This window comes from Gambusia affinis, linkage group LG20 (assembly GCF_019740435.1).
Source record: "Gambusia affinis linkage group LG20, SWU_Gaff_1.0, whole genome shotgun sequence".
Taxonomy (NCBI): domain Eukaryota; kingdom Metazoa; phylum Chordata; class Actinopteri; order Cyprinodontiformes; family Poeciliidae; genus Gambusia; species Gambusia affinis.
Window position 1 is genome coordinate 22,825,782 of NC_057887.1, and position 23,932 is coordinate 22,849,713.

At 38.4% G+C, this 23,932-nt stretch overlaps 3 protein-coding genes across 7 annotated transcripts in view; 2 read left to right on the forward strand and 1 right to left on the reverse strand.

Moving 5' to 3' along the window:
* Positions 1-268: 268 nt before the first annotated feature.
* Positions 269-12,389, forward strand: rhot2 (ras homolog family member T2). 2 transcript variants are annotated; one of them, XM_044101644.1, is made up of 19 exons: positions 269-493; positions 1,720-1,778; positions 2,516-2,597; positions 2,694-2,737; positions 3,454-3,507; positions 3,585-3,637; positions 4,311-4,419; positions 4,500-4,601; positions 4,670-4,768; positions 5,694-5,802; positions 5,873-5,993; positions 6,761-6,845; positions 6,920-7,065; positions 7,869-7,969; positions 8,542-8,672; positions 8,745-8,825; positions 8,900-9,022; positions 9,865-10,064; positions 10,857-12,389. In XM_044101644.1, the coding sequence occupies exons 1-19, from the start codon at positions 457-459 to the stop codon at positions 10,972-10,974; spliced, it is 1,854 nt and encodes a 617-aa protein (XP_043957579.1). In that variant the 5' UTR covers positions 269-456; the 3' UTR covers positions 10,975-12,389. The 2 variants fall into 2 exon arrangements, with proteins under 2 accessions (XP_043957579.1, XP_043957578.1); XM_044101643.1 differs by having other exon boundaries at positions 271-493; positions 9,862-10,064.
* A 2,648-nt stretch (positions 12,390-15,037) lies between these two features.
* On the reverse strand, positions 15,038-15,962 carry LOC122822761 (histone H1.0-B). The gene has a single exon (XM_044101655.1). It carries the CDS (start codon positions 15,960-15,962, stop codon positions 15,375-15,377), a length of 588 nt encoding a protein of 195 aa, XP_043957590.1. The 3' UTR covers positions 15,038-15,374.
* A 2,261-nt stretch (positions 15,963-18,223) lies between these two features.
* rhbdl1 (rhomboid, veinlet-like 1 (Drosophila)) overlaps positions 18,224-23,932 on the forward strand; it is a 43,292-nt gene continuing 37,583 nt past the window's right edge. For all 4 annotated transcript variants that reach the window (XM_044101646.1, XM_044101647.1, XM_044101652.1 and 1 more), the window contains exon 1: positions 18,224-18,379. The gene's annotated coding sequence lies outside the window, so the exon portion shown is untranslated. The remainder of the gene's footprint in view (positions 18,380-23,932) is intronic.

Here is a 23,932-nt window from a genome sequence, read left to right on the forward strand (position 1 = left end):
TGTATATATATATATATATATATATCTATATAAGTCACATGATCAGGCAGTTCGTACTCTGAGTATTTTTTTTACCAATACTTTTTTAGTTTTACTTGAATAATTTCTTAGTTGGCTATTTTTATTTTTATTTTTTTTGCGTTATTTACCAGTATAGCTACAGTTTTAGTTCAACTTTTGGGTAGCCTACCACCTCCAACAGGTTAGAAATCACGTGTTACACATTTTCCCCCTATGCGCCATATTGGATTGTGGTAACCACTTTGTCCAGCAGGGGTCGTAGTTCTGCGCACTCCGCTTCGTGAACCGGAACAGCAAACGGATTTCACCTTGGCTGGATATCGGCGTGAAAAGGCGCACGTTTGGGTTTATCTTGAAATTTTGACGTTCAAATGAAAGATAAATGTCTGCGTAGCAGCTCGGCCCGCCTAGCTCTTCTTCCCAGAGTGAGGAAACATGAAGCAAGACGTCAGGATACTTTTACTGGGGGAACGTAAGTATCCTACTGACAGCTGACAACAAGCTATACGGCTAGCAAATATTAGCCGTAGCGCTAACTAACTTTGGTTGTTCTGGAAGCTGCATCACTTTATATTTCTGAAACAGTTCCACATTTAACGATAAAATTATGCTTTGGCAAATTTGCTGTGTTTAAAGTATTAATTTCCTAAATGGCAGCTTTATGAGTTTTAGCTTCAAAGTTTAAACTGATAGTTAAGCTAACTGTGTGCAAACCTTCAGTTACAATTACTGAAATCAACAGATTTGTAACATATATCAAATCTTATACACAAGTTAGTCATAGTTTACTTTATGATTCAAACATTTTCTAATCTATCCTACTCATTTGCACAGTTCTTCAGGTTTGTTTATACTATTTTTAATAACTGTACAGTGTAACTTTTCCTATGTTGTAGATTTGCTGTTTTTATATTTTACCTCAGTCTGAACATGCATTGTCTCACTTTATTAATTTGTGAAAAATAGTCTAATCAGACTAACAAGTTTAGGGTTATTTTCTAATTCTGGTTTTTAAAAGAAGATATGAAATGAGTAAAATAGGGGCAAAAGAAGCATTTTTCCAAATTAACTTTTTTCATAACGAGTATTTAAAGCAATACTTTTACTTAATGTATAAATGTTAAAACAGGGTAAAATACCTCCAGTGACTATAAATATATAATGTTTACTGTATATTTACTTGACCTCCAAATGGTGCAGCAGTATGGGCAGAATAAAAAAGCTGGTGTATTAACAGGAGGTCTCACTTTAATGTAAACTGCTGGTTTGTATCTGCCGCATTTTGGGATAAAATGTTTTTCTTCATTCAGAAATATGTAATTATAGTTTTAATAGAATTTATTAAAAATAAATAGCTGGTTACTACATCAGATCACTTCTTAACTGTTCTGTTATTTGGGACTCACCGTTCTGCAAGCTTTTATATATTACTTGTATCTCCAAAATACAGTGATCTATTAACTCAAGACTTTTTTTAGAAAAAAAAACTTGAAGAAAAGTCAATTTAAAACAAACTCTTAGGCTTCATATTGTAGTTTTTGCATCAACAGAGTTGAAATTATGGAAAAATACATTTCGAAAGAATATCCACAGGTGTCTGCCATGTTTATTTTATTTCATATTGTATTGATCCATATTTCTACAATAAGGTGAAGAGTATTTAGGCTTTTTGAATGCAATGCCTCACTGTTTCTGCAGCCAAGGTGGGGAAGACGTCCCTCATCATGTCTCTGGTGGGAGAAGAGTTTCCAGAGCGGGTAAGTGTCACTCCTGCTAGGGTTTCACTTAAAAATGCATATTTCTGACAAAAAGCACCTAATGGACTTACTGTTACTCCCAGTAAACTCCAGTTCATCTTTAAAATGCATTTCTGGTGATTTTTAATAACTTATTTATTAAAAAGTCATAAACAGAGAAATTGTAGCTCAGTTGTTGTTTTTAAATATAAATACACAAATAACTTCAGTTTATTTTGTAAACATCTTTCAGTGTTTTTTTTTTCCGTATTGATTTGAGTTGAACGTCTCTTTGGTTGAATGTTTGTGGAATAAATGTGTGAAAAATGTTTGTATTTCCAGTTTTTATTCCCAGTTCTGTTTTCTAAATGTTTTGTTCTTTTGTCCATCCGTGAGCCAATTAATTAGTTTCCTATAAGGCTGAAATGTTTAATTGATTAATAGTCATTAATTAGTAATCATGTTAGTTGTTGACAATTAATTGGACAGAAGTAGTTTTTCAAGTTTCCAATATTTGCCTCAAAACTGCTAAAATGCAAAATGGAGGGAAAACTGTATAAAACAGGAAAATCACAGCACCAGTCTGACTGCATTTCAGATATTCTAAACAAAAAACTGATCAATAATTATCGATATTGACTGAAATGAAACGCTTATTTCGTGTTACGTTTTTCGGCCATGTTGTCCAGCTCTACAATGGACTCAGAACTCTGGCATAACATTATGACCTGAAACATTTGTCTGCTTTTATTTTGAAGGTTCCGCCCAGAGCCGAGGAGATCACCATCCCGGCCGACGTGACGCCTGAGAAAGTTCCCACTCACATCGTGGATTACTCCGGTACCGGACCAGCAGCGTTGGCTGCTGATAAGATCAAAATTATCTTCTGAATGTCAGTATTTTAAGTTTTGTTTGGTTTTCTGTTGTTTCCATCAGAAAAGGAACAAAGTGATGAAGTTCTCAGAGATGAAATTGTCAAGGTAAATTCACTGGTATCTATTGATAAATATATGAAAAACTCATCCAGCGTGTTTCAGTGGTCCAATAGCAGAAACACGAAGGTTTACAAAAACAAAGTGCAGCAGCAGAAAATATGTTTTTATTCGCTAAAATAGAAACAGGAAGTGACGCAATTGCCCAATCATTAGTTGTGTTTTTATTACAAAAAAAAACCAAACAGTGTTGACATTCCACTAATGTCGAAAAAACACAGTTTTACAGTTGTGGTGCTTTCATTAAATAAGAATCTTAATTAAAAATTGTACTTATTAAAGTTTGTGTATTTAAAAACAGTCATCCTATATCCACTTCCTGTCGTCTTCTCTGTCGTCTCTACCAGTAGTAACATCCATCCGGCTGTTAAATTGATAAATTTGAGTTCAGAGTTACATTTTTTTCATCTGGGCCATCAAAACCTTCCTCTGTCAGGGAGTTGAAATAAAAAATGTTTGTTTTCTTTACTGTTAACTTCAAGCTACTTTAGTTTTTATGGTTTATTTAACAAGATAAAACTGAAAACAGAGACTTTAATTGTTGATTCAAACGTGTTTTCTGGTGTTAAAGTGTTGTTGGTGTGAAAACATATAAGGTTATATTTACCATGTGTTGCATCATGCCGGGTCTCTTCCTGCTTGGTGGACATTTTTAGCATCTTAAACCTCACAAGCCGCCATCTTGTTTTGCCCAACCTTCACAGGCCAACGTAGTTTGTGTGGTGTATGATGTCACCAACGAGGACACGATAGAGAAGGTAACCACTGGATACTCAGGTTATGTCAACTAGCATCACTTCATGCTTTTATACTTTAATGGTTTCTTGTTTTCCAGATTAAAACCAGGTGGATTCCTCTTGTCAACGGAGATGCAGAGAAAGGAAACAAGTACGTGTCACAAAGGGAATTTATTTAACTTGGACTGTTGTTAGGAAAAGGGGCGGAGCTAGAGAGGAACACCAGGTGGTCGACGGGTCGCTACAGCTAGCGTTGAAACATTAGCGCTCGAATGGAGTGAAGATGAAGACGGACTGATTTATGGCCGCAGTTTTACAGGATATACGAACTTTGTAGTTAGAAATGTGTCAGGAACGTACTTCCTGTTTCGACTCGTCTTCTGCTGCAGGATGATTTTAAAGAGAGGGAGGAAATTTTTTAATCTGATTAATCGTCAGAATTATTGATAGATTTCAAATTCAGATTTAAAGAGTTAATTGATCCCAAAGGGAAATGAAATGTTGTAACTCATTAAGATTCTTCACAGAGGTATTGTAGACAGGGATGGCAGGAAGAATCTCCTGTAGCAGTCTGTGTTGCAGCGAATCTGAAGAAGCATCTGACTGAAGACACTCCCAAGAGACTGATGAAGAATGAAATACAATAAAATATTATTAAAATAATTGTTTGTTCCAGTTTAATAACATTTGGTGCTGTGTACCATGCCCCCCCTCTGGCCCCTCGTATGAAAGTCTAGCTCCGCCCCTGGTTAGGAAAATACTGTTAATTGTTTTGGACTGGATCCACTCTGTTTCTGTATTAATAACATGATGGTGTCTGTCAGGGTTCCCATCATCCTGGTTGGGAACAAGTCCGACCTGCGCAGTGGGAGCTCCATGGAAACCATTCTTCCCATTATGAACCAGTTCTCTGAGATCGAGACGTGTGTCGAGGTGAAGCTGCTCACGTCCTGCTCCGATATTCTGCTTTAACTTTCACTTTCTGACGCCAAGCGTTTCCGTTTCTCTCCCAGTGCTCTGCGAAGAACCTGAAGAACATTTCTGAGCTGTTCTACTACGCCCAGAAGGCCGTTCTCCACCCCACCGCTCCGCTTTACGACCCCGAGGACAAACAGGTCTTTCTCTTCTGTCTATAATAAATGTTTCATATTGCAGAAGCTTTAACGGTTTGTTTCTCCTGCAGCTGAAGCCAGCTTGTGTTCGAGCTCTGAGCAGAATATTCTACATTTCCGACCAGGACAACGATCGCATCCTGAGCGACGCCGAGCTCAACAGCTTCCAGGTTCAGAATCACTTTCAACGTCCGTTCAGCTTCTGCCTCAAGTCAGCTGACTTAGTAATACATTCAACTTTAAATGGAGGAAACAGACTAAAAAAGATTTTCTAAATAGACAAAAAAACATAAACTGTATTATATATATATATATATATATATGTATTTTCACTCACTCTTTGGATTCAAGATGAAAACAACTTTGTCTGTAAATATGTTTTACCCAAAACTGCAATATGGCTGAAAAACCTATCATAGTATAAGTTTCATATTGGTCAAAATCAATAATTATTGATTAGTTTTATGTTTTGAATATGTAAAATACTTGTAAACTTGTGGCGTTGCCTTTGCTGTTTTATCCAGTTTTCATTTCACAACTTTTTTTATGTTTTTGCAGTTATGAAGCAAAACCTTAAACTGCTGCTGCGCCAGTTACCCAGCAGGTCGTTGCTAGGCAACTCAGGGATTTCCAAACGTTTTCCGTTTAAGAAGATATAAACTTGTGGCAGAAAATCTAATCCTGAAACAATTACAAAATGTCTCGGACGGCCAAATTTGTGACGTTATTGAATGATAAATCAATCAAAGGGCCACATTCGGCCCCCGAGCCGCACTTTGGACACCCCACAGGTAACAGAAGTTTTGGGAAAACTTGAAACTGTTTTCCCAAAACTTCCCAGCCAGTTGTTGCTAGGCAACCAAATAGTGAGAGAGTTAGCTTAGCTAGCCGTGAGAGGTTGAGCAGCTGAAGTCTCTCCTCTGCCTACATCTCCCAGAATGCCGAGCAGTTCTGGATTATAGTTCAGTGAATATTCTGTGTGATGTATTATCTGTTAACTTTGATCACGTGTCTGACGCAGAGTTATTAATTTATTGTCCAGCCGTTGTTTAAATTAAAGTTTTCATGCTAGCTTGTTTCAAATTTTCCGTTCAGAAGTCGTGTTTTGGGAATCCTCTGGCTCCTCAGGCTCTGGAGGATGTGAAGACTGTGGTGTGGAAGAACACCAGCGACGGGGTTCAAGACAACGGCCTGACCCTGAACGGTAGGAACATCAGATCCAGGTTTTTATTTATCTGGTGGCTTCATTTACATTCACCGTTTCTGTTTTTCAGGTTTTCTGTTTCTAAACACTTTATTCATCCAAAGAGGCCGACATGAAACCACCTGGACGATCCTCAGGAAGTTTGGTTATGACGACAACCTGGAGCTGACTGACAATTACCTGTACCCCGAGTCAGTGCATCTCATACACTTATTATTATTATTATTATTATTATTATTATTATTATTATTATTATTATTATTATTATTATTATTATTATTATTATTATTATTATTATTATTATTATTATTATTATTATTCTGAAGATTTTATGGCTCGATGGACAGAAAAGGGGCAGAAAAGATAAAATCAGAACTAATATGACGTTGAATTTTTCTTACTCTACATATAAGCAGTTTAGAAAAGTGTCTAAGATGCTCTGGCTTCTGCCTCACGTTTCCTCCAGTTTCACTCAAACTGAATGAGTTTGAGTGAGACTGACGTGAGCAAATGAAAATGTGTTTGTTTAAATTTCACGCATTCTGGTGCTTTGATTCACTCTTTCTCTACTTTTCCAGTAACTTTCTTTCGTAGTTTTCATTTCTACTTTGCCAAATTACTTCAGTCTGAAATGATATTCAGTATTTAGCATTATTCAGATATGAGCCGTTTGTTTTTGGGTTTTATCGTTTTACCATCGTTGGCCCTTTAAGGACAACAACAATCTGGATTTGCACCAAAATAAAACTGAGTTTGACTTTCCTGATCTGTAATAACTTTAACGCCGCTAGATGTTTTAGATATCTAGAAAAATATTATGTTATCAGAATTTCTGTCATCATTTCAAATTTCTGTTTGAATGTTTCTGTTGCATAAATTGATGAACTTTGATAATTCGTGTTTGGAAAAGTAAAATAAGTTGCTCTTCTCATCCCTGGGCTGTTTTATGTGTTTTCAGACTCAGAGTTTCTGTGGGCTGCAGCACAGAGATCAACCAGTTGGGCCACCAGTTCCTCCAGCAGCTGTTCGATAAATACGACGAGGCGAGTCCCAGGAACAGGAAGGTCAGCCGTGAAGGTCGTCTGGTTTTGCTGAGTGCGGCTGTTTTTCTGCTCAGGATCAGGACTCCGCCCTGTCGCCCGCGGAGCTGAAGAACCTGTTCTGCGTTTGTCCCTACATGCCGTGGGGCGCCGACGTCCTCCTGGCCGTGCCGACGACGGACCAGGGCTACATCACCAACCAGGGCTACCACTGTCAGTGGATGTAGGTGACCGAAACGCTCAGGGTGAAGCCCAGTTCACACAGCAGGACGATCTGCCCTCTTTTCCTGATTCCAGATTATCGGGACGAATCTTTACGATACCCGATAATCCTGCTGCGCTAAGAGTCCTAAAATTTACTGAAGTAGGAGTAAAACTACTGCAGCATGTTTTTATCAGGAACCACAAAATCGTAACTATCCTACAAATAATCATCAGATGAACCAATATAAAAAATAAAATCTGGTGTTTTAAGAACCAAAATGACAATAATTCATATAAATAACAAAAAATAACAAAATCAAACCAAATAAAGAAATTTCCAGATCACTTTCTTTCATTATAAAATAAACTTTACCTGAAACTGCAGGTTTGAATCTGAGTCATGATTGTTTTTCATTCAGTGGAGAAAAATCCAGAAATTTTACTCAAATGAGAGCAGAAAGTAGAAAGAGTAGTAAAAAAACTCCTAAAATGTAACTGAGTAAATGTAACTAGTTACTCTGAAGACCCGTCGGGTCGGGTCCGTTTGTTCTTTTTTCGTCTTTTTGCTCTGAGTTAAACTCCACTCACTGTGGCTGTTGCCTCTAATTGTCGGCCATGTTTGTTTGCTGTGCGGTTTGATGAGGTTCTACGTGATTTTCTGTCTGGGATCTGAATGTCAGTGAGTGAAACCTGTTGGATTTAACCTGTTTAACGGTGTAACCGGTTAAATCCCACAGATTGTTGATGGTTTTGACATCCTGCCGTGTGAACGAGCGTCAGCCGCAGTTTTTCTCTCTGCTGATCTTCAGCTTGTGGTTTCAGGCTCTCTGCCTACCTGGACGTCCATCGCTGCCTGGAGCACCTGGGTTACCTGGGATACCCGATCCTGACCGGGCAGGAGTCGCAGACCGCAGCCGTCACAGGTGAGGGACGCAGCAGCTGTTACATTTACTGAAGTAACGTTTAGAGAAAATGTACTTTAATGATTATTTTCACTGCGCTCTACTTTTTACTTTTACTTGAGTTATTTTATTATAACGTTTTTCTACTCTTGAGTAAAATTTCTGGATTTTCTGCCCACTGAATGAAAAACAAACATGTTTTAAATATTAAATGATTGATAATTAATCAGCACTTTTTACCAAACACCTTTTTACTCTTAACTGAGTCGTTTCTTGGCGACTTTTTCACTGATGTGTTTTCAGGTCTTGGAAAGTTCTTGAAATTCAAACATCACAGTTTGAGAATAAAGTTCAATGTAACGTTTGATTAAAAGCCTAAATTTGGGAAGAACTGTTTACATATAATTGTTAGTTGAAACTCTTTTTTTTTGTTTTTTTTGTTTTTATCTTCAAAATTTGACTTAAAAAAAAAAATAATAATTTTCTAATCTGTCGCCTTAATTTTTGAATATTTTTAGACCTTAATCAGTGTTGAGGTTTAAAACCAGTTTAACTTATTTTGCCGTTTATTTGTTTTATTTTTTTGCTTGCAGTGACTCGGGAGAAGGATGTGGATTTGGAAAAGCGTCAGACTCAGAGGTCGGCGTTTCTCTGCAAGGTGATCGGCCCGCGCGGCACCGGGAAGACCGCCTTCCTCCAGGCGTTCGTGGGCCGCAGCGCTCTGGTTCGTCGCCGTCTGAAAGAATAAACGGTGGAAAACGAAAACCCGTTTCATGTTCTGGTTTTTATTCATCAGAGTAAAGGAAGCTCCAGCAGTGCCTTCTCACCCTACGTCATAAATACAGTTCAGATCGGCAACCAGGAGAAATACCTGATTGTAAGTATCAGAGCTGCTGCCCTTTGACCTCTGACCCCAGCCTGACCGGCCTCTCTCCTGTCCTTCCTGTGCAGCTGAACGAGGTGGACGTGGAAACGGAGTTCCTCAAGGCGTCGGACGCCGCCTGCGACGTTGCTTGTCTCATGTACGATGCCAGTGATCCCCATTCCTTCGACTACTGCGCCAGCATCTACAAGGTCAGTGTTGGGGTCAAGGTCAAGGCCGCAGGGGTGAAAGGTCGATGTCCAGGTGTTTTCTCCCTGATTTCTGGGTTCAGCTCAATAAGATCAGAAAGATAAACCAAACTAAAGTTATGCTTTAATGAGTTTGTGTTTCAGTTAACGCATTAGCATTAGCATTAGCATTAGGGGTCAACCTTTCAGCTGTTGCTTATTGCCATTAGCTTTATCCGCATTAGCGTTATCAGACTTAGCACGATCCCCTTTGGCACTAGCAGCTTTAGCATTACCCCCGTTAGCATTTTTAGCATTATCAGGGTTAGCTTTATTGGAGTTAGCATTATTGGTGTTAGCAAGAAATGCGTTTGTAAGATTGGTGTTAGCGTTAGCCGTATCAGCAGACGTTGGTAGATTTTTCCACGTCAGTCTGATCAGTAAAGCCGAGTCGATTTTAACAACCGATGTTGGTTTCTGTCTTGTTGCCTTTTCACTTCTTTCCTCAGAAACTTTTCTTCTTTCCTTCATTGTCAACTCCAGCATTTCCAGTATTTCCTCATTTCAAATTAAAAATAAAGATCTGTGGAAAGTTGCTTCTGGAATAATCTGAAAGTTTAACATGGAAAATCTAGAAGCTCTGACTTTAATTCAAATATCAATTTAAAAATGTTTATTTTATTGTGATTGAGACTCGGCTCAGTTCCAGCAGAAATTCTGCATTAAAATAAAAATCATCTTTATGTTGGATATTTTCCTGCTGCAGTCGGACGATAGAAACTGAATTTATTTTGCTCCTCGGAGGAGCAGCCAGTCAAAATGGCGGCTGCTGACTGAGGTTTCTCTGTGTCCTCCATGTTTAGCAGCATTACATGGACGGCAGCGTTCCGTGTGTTCTGGTCGCCTCCAAAGCGGACCTTCCTGAAGCCAAGCAGTTCCACGGCGTGACGCCTGCCGAGTTCTGCTACAAGCACCGCCTCCCGCCGCCGCTGCCGTTCTGCGGCCTGACGCTCGACGCCGCCAGCAGGAGCATCTACAGCAGGCTGGCCTGGGCCGCCATGCACCCGTACGTAGCAGAACCAGAACCAGAACCCACACCAGAACCCACACTAGAACCAGAACCAACACCAGAGCCGTCATGAAATAATTTCGCTTCAGGGTCAATAATGTATTTTTGAAATATCCAAGGCAACAAAGCCGGGTGATAAATAGATTTGATGAATCAAACCTTTTATTTTATTTAATTCCTGTAGAATCTTTATTTATTTTTCCCACGATGCATTGCTATGGTTTCCATAGTTCAGAGTGATGTCAGGGCGGCCATCTTGTTTTACAGCTTTTATTTCTTTGGATTTGAATTCAGGTCAACTCCATGATGTTTAGAGCCAGGCTACAGTTTTTATTTTAAATAAAATCACAATAATTCAGGAAAAATGTCGTAAAAATATCAGAATACATTTTGTAAAAATACAACTAAAGTGGTAATAATACAAGAAAACATTTATTAACACGAGAATAAAATAATATTTAGAGAATGAAGTCATACTACATGAATTCACAATAATATAATGATGTTGTAGTAATACAAGAAAAAATTAAAAATGATCCTTGTTCTGATAACATTATGACTATATTCTCATAGTCAAACATACATTTTTGTAGCCTGGGCCTAAAACTTCCAATAACATCCACTTTTTAAATATTTTCTGTCATTTTTAAAAAAAAAATTTTGTAAAGAAAACGGGGAAATGTATTTAAATCAGACCTGGTATGAAAAACATTCTGGTATTTTTCATCCGTCTCGGCTCCAGTGGAAACCGTTTGTTTTGTTTTTCACAGATGTTTTTTTCTTTTCCAGCCACCTGAACGGGTCGGACCTGAGCAGCGCCTCCTTCTGGCTGCGGGTGGCTCTGGGCTCGGCCGTGGTCGCCGTTCTGGGTTTCGCCGTCTACAGAGCCGTGGTTCGGCTAAAATGACCCGCCGATTATCTCCATCCGTCACGACCAAACCCAGAGGCCGAACTGTTTTCCTTCTGTCCTGCTCTCTGCCTGACCTCTGACCTCTGCCGGAGGTTATTCCCCCTGCTGCTGCCTTACGCTTCACCAGGCTACGTTGGAGCTAGCCTGAAGAGCAGCTTCTCTTCCTGAACACCAAGGTGCTTTCATCAGGAAGACGTCCCGCCTCCTGCTGCCCCATCAGGAGTTACAGATCATGTTCTGCATGCAAGCAGAGCGTGCAAAAGAAAAGGATGCCAAATTATTCAGAGTCAGAGCTGGACCTTCAGACCAGCTGCTTCAAAACGTCATGAAATCCTGATATGATTGCCAAATAACTGCTGGAACCTGGTTTTACCCTAAACAGGAAGATTTAGCTTCACAAATCATTCACCGCGGTTTAAATCCTCTGATGGTGAGGTTGCTTCTGTTGCATGAAGACATTTGCTTTTATTGATGAAATGGACTGTTTTGATTTTAACAATGTTTGCAGCAAAGTGTTAGGGAGGTAGATAGAAAAAATTAGTACATTTCAGACAAAGAAATTAGAATTTTTCTAGAAAATTTCCTCACAAGTCCCATTTGAAAATGAGATATGGATCCAAATGGGACTTTACTTACGGTAGTCAAAGGGAAGTAAAGTAAAATTCTCACTTTGAAAAGTACACAAAATTACCAAGAAAAATATTAAATTTATAATTAATCTCAGAACAATTCTAGAGAAAAAACAATTTTACTTCAAAAGTCAAAATTTTGTGACTTTTGGAGTTTTCTAGCAAATATGTGTGTTTTCAAATCATATGTTTAGAAAATAATCTCTAGAAAAAAGTGAAAATTTCTGAATTGGAAAAGGTGAAAATTGCTGGAGAAAATTCAAAAATTTGAGATCAATCTCAGAAATTTTGTAGAAAAAAATTTAAAAGTTTAGTTTGAAAACTTGCAAATTTGCTAGAAAAAAACTTTAAAATTTTCAAGAAGAATCATAAAAACTTCCAAAATATCTGGGTATTTTTTCTGGGAAGTTTCTGAAATAAATCTCATTCCTGAAGTTTTGGCATTTTGTTTTCCACTTTTCTAAGAGATGTACTTCTTAATTCTTTTTATTGCATCTACAATGTCCCTAACACACCGCTGTGTCTGAATGACTGAAGGAAAACATGCTGGGATTATCTGCCTTGTTTTAATGAGACTGAAGCTGGCCTGTGTTTTTCTGTTCCTCTGCGCCTGACTGACCCAGTTACAGAACCTGCTGCTGGTTCCTGTGGCCCAACACCAATCAGTTTGTGATTAAGCTGAGAGGTGGATGGTTCTGCAGGAAACATCTTTGTGACTTTTCAAAAACTTTTTTCTTACTGAAAGTGAACAGATCCAGATGCTTAATAAAAGACCAGACCGGAGTGGGTGCAACGAGTCGCGATTCTTATTTTATTACGGTTTTAAATGTCCCAAAATCTAGCAAAATAGAAACAAATCTTCTAGCCTCCATTTAGTAACTAGGCGGGACATCCTGACGTCATCACGCAGGCGGGACCGGAACGTACGCATGCGCGCAAAGCACCAAAACGAGCAGGAAACCACAAAAGAGAGAGAGAGAAAAAAAATCAACCGGGCTGGTTGAAGGCAACATTCATTGAAGGCAAACATTTGGACTAATTTTGTTTTTTACTGACTTTCCGGGAAGACCGACTTTGATATAAACTTCACTATGTACAAAGTTTGCGAAATGAAGATTGAGAACTTCGGGAACACCGAAAATACCCTAAGCTAAGCTACATCGGAGCTAAAGGTAAAGAACGCTGTTCAAAGTGTTGCGTGATTGGTCAGAAGTTTAAATTTGTGTTTATTAAAAATGTATAACGGAGTATTAAGACCAGACTAAGATTTTTTTTTTTTTACGGAACTAAAGTCATAATATTACTGGAATAAAGACACAATATTACTAGAAAATCTTAGTTTCTAGATCTGCCCGCCCTTCTGTTATTTGTGTTAAGATTCTCTTTATTTGTTAAACCGACACCAAATTAAATTTTCACAAGATGCTCAACATCCCTCATTTTAATTTCTATGTGGGAGTTACAAAACTACAACTTCATTCTACTAAAGTTGCGGCTTTATTCAGATATTTATTCTTGTTCAATCTTTACCCTTATTTCATGAGTATTTTGATGAGTTTCCGTCATAAAATTTTCTAATGTTAGGACTTTATTATGTTTTTTTCTCATTATTGCGTCTTGATTTTTCATAATGAGTTTATTTTCGTATATTTTTAACTTTCTATTGTATGACTTTGTTCTGATAATATCATGTACAATGACGTATTTGGGTCACTACATAGAAAAAAATGTCAGTTTCCGTCAGAAAAACAAAATTTCAAGACATAAAAGGAACACTCTGGGCTCTAAAGTTGAAAATTTTCTATTTAAAAAAACTGAATTTTGGATTTCTCTTCAGATAGCCTCAGATATTAAAGTTGTTTTGAAGAAAAACTGCACCAACAAGGTTTAGTTAATTAATGAAAGGTGAATCTGTTTGTGCATTTGAAATTATTTGTGAAATTGTTTGGTTTTAAGAGCTTTCATTGACTTAAACATGGACATTTTGTGTTGAGTTGTTAATGTTATGACTTTTAACATTTCTCTAATCAAGTTTCTCCTCAGGTTTTGTTTCTATTTTAGGAGCCATTAACAGTTAGATCATCTATACTATAGATTCTATAGTATTTTTAACACTGTATTTATGTGCCTCTTGTTTTTCCTGCTGTGGAATAAAAATGGCGCCATTTTCCTCCGCTACCACAAGGTGGCAGTATTTGTTCGTCAGGTGGGTAGCGGAACATTTAACTATGGGTGTGTCGACATAGATTTCCCCTTCAATCACCTGCTGAAGCTGAAATGATGTTGGAACGTCTGCACCTGACGTTTTCAAATATAATTTTTGCCTTTATTTAGCCTTAAAAACATTATTGTTTTTCATTTAATTTCTAAAACTTTGGTGTCAGGCAAAAGTTAAAATGAGCTGACGCTGCATTATTGGCTTTTGTAGAGTCAAAGTCTAACTTGCACAATGATTTTTCCCTTCCTGAGTGTTATTTACTCCACAGGATTCATACATAATATTGCTTTAAACAATATACGTGAATCCACTTCAGTTTTTTGTGTTTATGTTAATATGTTTTCTTTTTTATTCCTCATAGCGTTTCTTTCTGAGTGCCTGTCACGCTCACTTCTGATCCAGAATCACATATTTTAGTGAGTCCTTCTATTTCGTCCTAAAATAGAAGGAAGTCATGTTTATTTTCTTCAGTTAAAAATGTTTTTCAATATGTAAAAAAATTCATACTTGAAAATATAAATTTGCAGAACAAAGAATCAGAAAAAAACTGACCTAAATTTTAAGGTTCATCATAAAAATGTACTTGAATAAAACTATTCTGTGAAGATTTTCAGTGTATTTCCTGTTTTCTAATTAAAATGTATATTTTATTTACTTTATTTGGGTGGATTTAATAATTATTTCTGCATAGTGGTGAGATGTTTAACTGCAAAAAAATTTAATTCCATCCATTTTTTTAAATTCAGTTTTTTTAAATTATTTTTTTTTATTCATTTAGGATCAATAAAGTATTTTTATTTTAATTCATATTTATTTTTAATGTAATTGATTCCTTCGGGATCAATACAGTATTTTTGAATTGAATTTAATCAATTTATCTAAACCAAACTGCAGCTACATTAATCTGTATTAATAAAACTTCTATCTTAAGCTGTATTTACGAGTGGAAATTATCCTCATTTAAAATGTATTTCAATGTCCATCATTAACTTGAATTTAAAACATTTATTTTGTATTTTGCTACATTTACTCTCCCCCCCAATCTGGCCACCCTTAGAAAACTTTCTAGATACACCCCTGGAGCAGAGTTTTCATAAAATAACACAGCTTTCAATTTTTTTGGTAATGTGACGCAGATGCGTGCTGTTAGAGTAATATGTTAAGTTTTAAAGCCATAAATGTTAATAAAGTGCATCTTTCTGTAATATTTGTGTAAAATGAGGACAAGTTGAAGTTGTTTTTATTGACATACATTGCAAATAGTTTTTAACACGTTGGGATGTTTGAATAGTTATTGTTGAGCACCAAAAATAACTACTCATTAGTTCAGCTGTATATTTTATATATATATATAAATGTACACATTTTCCTCGGACTCGAATATCAACAGAATGAAAATGTCCACAGTTAGTTTTACAGTCTATTGATGTTGCAACGGATGGAGGAAAAAACTACAGGTATAAACAGACTTTTTGCATGAAATCTTACAAAAATAATACATATACAAAAAAAAATCCTCAAGTATTTACAGTGAGTCTCAGAAAGTCCGTTCACTTCCTTTTGGAAGTCTTCGCAGTCTTCTTGGGTGTCTTGGCCTTGGGCTTGGCCGTCTTCTTCACTGGTTTCGCCTTGGCTTTGGCCGCTTTGGGCTTCTTCGCCGGCGCTTTCTTGGTTTTCGCAGGTGTCGCCTTCTTTGCGACCTTCTTCACTTTTTTGACGGCCGCCTTCTTGGGCTTCTCGGGCGTCTTGGTCACCTTCTTGGGCTTGGCCGCCTTTTTGGGTTTGGGTTTGGCCACTTTTTTGGGCTTGGCCGCAGTCGGCGCCTTGACGGGGGGCTTTTTGGAGTCCTCCGGCTTGGTGAGCCGGAAGGACCCGGACGCGCCGATGCCTTTGGTGTGGCGCAGCATCCCGGACGCCACCAGCCTCTTCAGGGCCATCTTGATCTGGACATCGGCGTTGTCGCCCACTTTGTAGTTCTTCCTCACGTACTTCTGGATGGACTGACGGGACGCTCCGTTCCGACTCGCGTCGTGAACAATAGCCGCTTTAATCATGTCAGAGTACTTTGGATGCGATGCGGGTTTCTTTGGTTTCGACGCCCGCTTTGCTTTGGCTGGAGCGGCCGACGTCTCTGCCATTGTGTCTTCTTCAATTCTCTTTTTAAAAATAAAGTTAATCAAAAACTCTTGGAGGTGTAATTTCCCCGCCGCTTTTGAACGCCTCACCGGTAGGAAAAAAAACAATGCGAAGCAGTGTATCCTGAAAGCAAAACGCCAGAAAATGCAGTCTCGGCGTAAGTGTCCAAAAATTTTAAAAAGTGCGTCTTCAGTGTCCGGGTTCACTTTAAGTGTCTTATTCCACAGGCGCTCCATTGAGCCTATGAAGCCTATCTGCGGACGTGATTGAGAACACCAACTGCCAGCAGCTGATCTAGCGGACTCCATGGAACTGGCGCCGTCCCGTTTGTGTTTCTTCATCCTCCATCTGCGGTCAAATATTAAACCCACGCATCCTCCGCGGCCCGCCGGACGCGCCGGCCCGGTGGTGGAGACATCCGGCTTGCAGTCCGCCAGCTCGGCCGCCTCCGTTTCCACCGGCGAACAACTTTTATTCCAGGAAAACCCGCTGGAAGTAACGCGCGCCGCCAACAATTTTGCCCAATTCCCGTCAAATTGACCCGAACAGACGGAACCTTGCGGGATGACACGCAACGCACATTAAAATTGAATCTTTAACTGATCGGATGCGTGAAGTTCCGACTGCGCAGGTCTCCGTTTATCCTTTTAATACTTCGATACGTTTTCCCAACTAACACAGCCCGGCCATTGACTTTGAATGACGTGTTCGAGATTATTTGCTGTTAAACCCGCAATAAATCAAATGTCACGACCTGGAAGCCGCAGGTGACAGCCGGGACTTCATCGGGGCTTTATTCGAGGCGCAGTGCAACCTTTGTGTTTGCGTTATTTCTCGCTTTTGCGCCAGATTTGCTTATAACTATCACTATGGCAGTCGCCTCTGGTGCTCCATTCTCAGGAAAGTTGCCAGTGCCTCCAAACATCAGGTGAAGTTAAAGGCTGCTGGTTCCGGTTGTCACGTTTGTTTTTGACGGGGATCCGAGCTGAGGCGGAGGGGGGGCTTCACTTCAGGTGCGGGACCGGCTGCGTGCGAGGGGAGGGTGCGGGGGATTGCAGACTGGAGCTGGAACCAAAGTCCTTCAGTGCAGGGCGCAGTGATGATGGCTGTCTTTTGTTTAGACGCTGTCGCATCAGAACCCAATCATTTCATCTTCTTCCTGGTTTCTCTCTTCATTATGATCCCGAACGCATCGATTTGGGTTAATAATAAAAGTTTGACCTCTGTTTGCGCAGCTTTATTTCTTATTTTATAAATTTATGCTGATGTCCCTCGCTGAAACGCCATTTTGATTCAGTCACAGACACAAGAAGAGACGATTTCCTCCGAGTTTTCTGCCGTAATTATTAAGTTATTTAAGCCGCTTTTTGGATGATGACCCAGTTTCCACCTTCCTGCGCATCACATCCACAATCCAGACTGATGCAGGATTCAGATCATTTCGAGCACTTTTTAAAAACATCCCATTTAATTTCAATTAAGCTTCTACTTGATATCACCTGCAACAATTTGTTGATGTTTTATGTGTGAGGTTGTTTATTTACAATAAGGTGGAGTGAATGGGTGGATGGATGAGTTATTGGTGAAAGGAAAAGGGAGGAAGTAGTAAGCTTACTCGGTGTTTAATGAATAGAAACATTAAAATGTAGAAAAAAATAAATCATAAAAGAAAGAGGAGCCGGAGAACATGGCGCATTGTTTATTTCTCTGGCTGTTCGTAAACAGGTCGACTCAGATCTGCTGGGAAATAAATCCTCTGGTTTTTATTGATTACCATCTTCATTGTTATTAATTAATTAATTTATTTATTTGATGGTAAATGAAGGGGAGTGAGGGCAGACGTCGGTCCGGGTTTGGACTGCTGCTCGCGGCCACCGACAGAGGGACCTCCTCCCTAGAAACTGGACCTGGTTCTGTTCGGATATGATGCTTGCAGGTCCCGACACTATTAACCGGAAAACATTATGTAACAGTTAACCTGCCATCTTCAGAGTGTGCTGATTTGTGCTGGAAATAAATAGGTTGAAAGCTCCTTTTAATAACTTTATTGCATAATTTGTTGACTGTTTATCAGCTTGAAATATGATTTATTTATTCCACCAAAATATATTCCTGGTTTAAAAATAAATGAATAAAAAAGTTAGTTTATAGCCTCTGGACTTTCTTTCGTGAACTGTGATTCGCTCCCGTACAATTTCCAACGGGCCAATCAGCGAACAGAAGGAGAAGTTGTAATGATTACGTCATTCTCTAGTCTGTCTGTAGTTAGCTATGGCGGCAGCGATGGAAGTGAACTAAGCCGTTCAGTCCGTGTTGGCCACAATTCCAAATATTGGATTAACAACAACAGCCATCTTGGTCTGCTCGTCTTTTCTATACAACTGTAAAAGATGATTGCTTACAGCTCAGCTAACTTCCGGTAAGCTTCATAGTGTCAGATTTACATATAACACGGACAAACGTTAGTAATTAGTTCAATTTAAAACATCAGGAGAGTCCAAGACTCCAGGACGCAAACATTTTAGAAAGCCAGAGTCCAAACCTTCTGGATGACAGGCTGGTTTTTACCGGGCTAGGTCATTTTTTATTAAGAGAAAATTATTAGGTGATCTGCCAACTTTAGCATGTGCTAAGGCTTGTTAGCATAGCCACCGATGACGACAAATAAACGGTTGTAACTTCCTAAATATTAGCACATTTAGCTAAATATACTAATATTTGCCACATTTAGATAACATTTCTCAACATTTAGCTAAATATTTTCTAAATGTGCTAGTATTTAGCGCATTTTGCTAGAGTAGAGCGGTTTCCTGCCTGTGATTTGTTTTTGGTCAGACTGTTTTGGTACATTTCTTCAGAACACAATAGTAGCTCAGGGAGGAAGTAAAGGAGATCAATGTTTTTCAGATTATGCACCTGAAATTACACCATCGGGACATGGTGACAGTAGTTACTGCATAATTTGGTTTATTATATAATTTGACTGTTTTCCTCTGCAGTTCTTTTTATCTGTATAGTGATTTCCAGGTAAATTAAAGGTGAAAGAATTGAGATGTTGTTAAATCTAGTCTAGCAGATTTTATAATCAGTTTTAAGAATTACTCAACCCACCATGTATATGCAGGGGCGGTCCTACCCTTTTTGGTTCCCTGGGCGAACATCCTCTCCTCTAAATTAAGAAACAACCAATCAGAGCCAAGAGGAGGGTCTTAGTGTTGTTAATCATGTTAGTGTACTCGCTGCTCACAGCCTCCTCCTTGCTCTCTGCTACGCTGCAGCTTCGTCCAGGTAGCAGAGAATGCTATGAATGCTAAAGCTATTTACACTGAAAAAAGAAAACAGTTATTCCAGCTTAAAAATAAATTGAATTAATTTCTAACAAGTAATCAAATTAAGTTTGTCCAAGTAAATATGCTGCATTTATTAAGTTGTCATGTTAAAACAGTAAATAAATTAAGTGTGGCAAACTTAATTTGATTACATGAAACAAATTAACTCCATTATTTTAAGGTGGAGCTTCATTCTCTCTTTTTACCGTAGCATGGCCACCGTTGACGGCTGGTAAGTGGTTTTCCTAGAATCTGTTCCAGCGCATACATTAGCATGATTGATAGCGCTAAGCCCTGCCTTTTGACTCTTGATTGGTTGTTTTTGGTCGGGAGCGGTTGTATTTCTTTTCCCAGATTCAGTCTTCTACTGTTTCTACCTGGAGAAATAAAAGTTACCTACTACACCTTTAATTTGAAAGGATGACCAGTTATGTATGAATAGTAGACCTGAGCTTAGTCATAAACTCCTAAAAGTGAAGCTGGAAAGCTCCTGACGAAATGCAGAGATGTGTTTAGGTTGTGCTTATTTCAAGAGGCTCGATGGTCTCTGTCCTGCTGCTTTGTTTAAACTATATACGGTTGTTCACTTGTCCCGCTCTCGGACTCTTTGACACTCGCATCACGCCTGAGGAGAACATATATGCAGCTTACATAACGCCTGACCCACTTATGGCTTATTTCACCTGGAGTCAGGCACAGCAGAATGTTATATTATATTATATTTCATGTGTATTTAAAGACGACTCTACGCCATCTACGTGGCTGGTTTATTTTAGTGCTGGGGGTCTAAAGCTGGTTTGTAATTTTAGCCGACCAAAAAGCTCTGAAGTCCAATCTCTTTCCCGAAGTATCCAGTTTGTCTCCCGTCAGGGCTGAGTTCAGGCTCATCCTGCCATAATCTCACGCGTTACGCTGAACACGCTCCTGCTGCGCTGCTTTGATGTGCACGCTGCTGTCCGGCCTTAAATGATAAGGTTGGATTAAATCAGTTTGTTCGGGGTTTGCTTTGGTGGCCGAACGAGAGAAAAGATAAAACTGAACGGAAGAGAGGACTAACTTACCTCTTCTGTTCTTTTTTAAATCAAAATTTTAGATTAAAACTATAAAAAGGACTCTGAAAAAGACTATTGTTGAAATTTATGAAATATAATTTAAAAAGTAGAAAATCTATCTGTTGGGTCAGTTTCACTGTAAATACTAGAACGTCCTCTGAAGTCAGATTTCTGACTGCGACACTGAGAGCAACTTGTACTGGACTATGCGTTTCAAAATGGCTGCTTCTTGCATCAACAGTAGTAATGTGGTTGTACGTTAGTAGTAACTTCCCAGTCTAAAAAATCAACTGGAAAACCATATGAAGTTGGATTTCCTGTTCCAAAATGGCCGCTCCGTGCATCTACAGTAGTAATTCTGCGTTCCAGTTGTTGTTTCAGTTTTATTCACAGTTATCATTTTTTAACAGTTTTGAGGAACGGTGGGGAACTTGAAACTGCGCCAGTCACTCAGCAGGTCGTTGCTAGGTAACCAAAGTTGGGGGAAACTTGAAACTGCTTCTTACCCAGCAGGTTGTTGCTAGGCAACCAAAGAATGAGTGAGTTGATTCCACCAGCCTTCAATATTGTATAATATTTTATCAGATGTACAATGCTTCACTGAAGGGCAGGGGAGAAGTGGACTTCTCTGCTCTGTCCATCGACACAGCAGACTTCACCTCCACACTCCTTATAGAGTCATACAGACTGATGGACTCTGACTGACTCTGTCGGCTACATTATAAGTCAGGCAACTGTTTTAAATTTAAATTTAGCACTTAGGATTTTTAGTGTTTTTTTAGTATTTTTAGCTCTTAGTAATGTTGGTCTGGTAATTGTGTTAATTTGGTGATTTAGTGTTTTTGTGGTATATTGTGTGAATTGTAGTGTATGTTGTGTGTAATGTCTTGAGCTGCTGGGACCTTGAATTTCCCCTTTGGGGATCAATAAAGTATTCATCATCATCATCATCATCAGATGTGTTATCTATTGATATCGATGATGTGTATATATATATACATATCTCACAATATACACAACATATTGATTTATTGTCCAAACCTAGAAACGACTCTAGCAGCTGTTCAAATTCACAACAAGAGTTCTGTTATTGAATTACAGGCAATAAAATGATTACTTTCATCTTGAAAAAATAATTGTGTTTATTTTAATCTTTTAATGTATTTAATATTGTGTAAAAACACCTTAAATGGTTAAATGCAAAATCTGTAGAATGTGACAATTTAAAAAAAGAAATGAATGAATTGGTCAATCGATTAATCGTCAGAATTATCAATTAGTCATCAGATTAACAGGTTAATTGATTAATCATCAGAATAATCCATTAATCTAATTGATACAGTAATTGTTAGCTGCAGTCGTGTTTAGCGTGCAGCTGAAGGCAGGCCGTTGGGAAGTTGTGATTGCCCGTTTGGACAGTTGGTTTTCTGAGCAGGTGGAAATCTGGGACTCCACCAGAACCGATCTGACATCAGTCCAAAAACACAGCGCTCTTTGTGGACACGTCAGAACGACTCGCGTCTCCTCAGCAGAATAAAACCGTGTCAGCTGTCGGAGTCCCTGCCACCTGACCGGCTTCCCCCGGCTGGCAGCAGCTGGGGGCCGTCAGTCGGACCGGGACACACGACGGACTGCTGCGTCACTGGAAACACATTCAGTAAAAACGACTATTTAACACAACGCAGATCTGCTGACTATTCACAACCTTCTGCAGCTTAAAGTTTAAATCAGGTCCTGCACAGAAAATGTAGAAACATGGTCTAGTTTCTAGAGTTAATATCTTGAAATAAGACAAACTAACTTACGAGTAACTTTTCAGCAAGAAATAGAAGCTTGTTTGTAAATAACTTCTTAATATTTATGAGAAAGGACTAGCTATAAGTGAGGTTTATAATGCAATTTATAACATGGGAAAAAATTGTTCCACTGAAAAATATAATTAAAACTAGACCAAACATTTTGTGTTTTTACAGTGTATGAGTTCATTTGTTTGTTTTTTTATTTTGAAGCACCTTATTTTTTTTTTTCCAACTACGTTTTAATTTCCTTGTTTTTACTGAATGCACTTGCATCTCCTGGTTGCTTTCACATGTTGCCACAAAAGTTTCTAATAACTAAAAAAGTTGCTAAATTTGTAGTTTTTTCACTTTTTTGTAAAAAAAAGTTGCTAGATTTTATTTTTTTTTCAATAATGTCCACAAATCTGCTAAATGAAGCAACAAAGTCACCAAGCTAGCAACAGTGCTGCTCCACCTCCTCTGCTCATCCCCACCGTTTGGCCACGCCCCTTAGTGCATGTTGGCTCCGCCCACTTTGTGCAATAATTGTTATTTTTTAAATTTTTCTGGGGTGGGCTTTGCTTTTACAGTTTAAGGATTTGAACGTCATAAAGTTCTGCCCTCTTGATGGTTAATGTTGGAAAAAACTCAATATGGCAAAATTAAATAAAAATTTACAAGTTAAAGTAAACAGTGGAAGCTACAATGACTGCCGATAGTAAGTCAACCAATTATTAGTTCATCACTTTTCCCCACAGTTTGGATTTTGTTTCTTTAATAAAGTAATTCATTTGAAAACTTTATTTTGTATTTATTTACGTTATCTGAAGCAAAAACAAGCATTTATTCAGCACTGCATCTAAAGCTGTTATACATTAATGTAATTATTTACATGGAGAAATTGAGCAACACTGGGTTCTACAGCCTAAACAAACCCAAACAAAATGTTGCAAAAGTCTCGGTTTTACGTCTCTGAGCCTGAAACCGGTGAGTGATGGATGTGGCAGCCGAACCCCCTGGACTGGTTGTTGTGTCTGAAGTTGTTTTGGTCAACTGTCCATCAGAAAACTACAGATGACGAATCAACAGCCAGCGCCCGTTCCTGCTTTTCCAACCAACCGTGGCTCATTGTTTAAATTGAAATTGGCCAGCACATGAACAATGAAAATGTATTTTATTTAAAGAAGGTGGAAGTGTGACCCAGCTCAGAATGAAAGCCGTTTATTGCCATCAGTATTTATTGTTTTACTTCCCATGTTGTAGTTTAGTTTTAGAAGAGTTTGAAGAAATTGTTTGGTGCTGAAGTTTTGTGAATTTTGATATTCTATTATGAATTATGACTGAAATTAAACCTTTTGAAGGACAAATGTAAATCTTATTAAATACCTTGTTGAGTAATGCTGCATTTAGCCCTAATCCTGACCTTTGCCCCTTTAATACGCAGAGACTTAATGGAGTCCAAGCTGTTGCAATTAGCAACCGCTAGGCTAACACCAAGTTCTGTAGAAACAGAAACCGTTTACTTAAAGAATGGAAAACTTTAACTTTATTTAAGTTTTCACCTGGTAACTGCATTGACTGATGTGGAGAATATTAAAAATACATCAGTGATTTTACATTTTCTTTCCTCTGAATGTTTTCTGTGGTCTCAGGATTTACTTTAGAAACTTTTCTGATCATTTTGTTTTAATAATAAAAACATTTAAACCTGAAATATGATTTTTCACCAACAGAGGGCAGAAGTCACTACCTGAAGGACAAATAACCAAGTTGCCTTGTTACATTCACACTTTATTTTCAAAACAAAACCTTT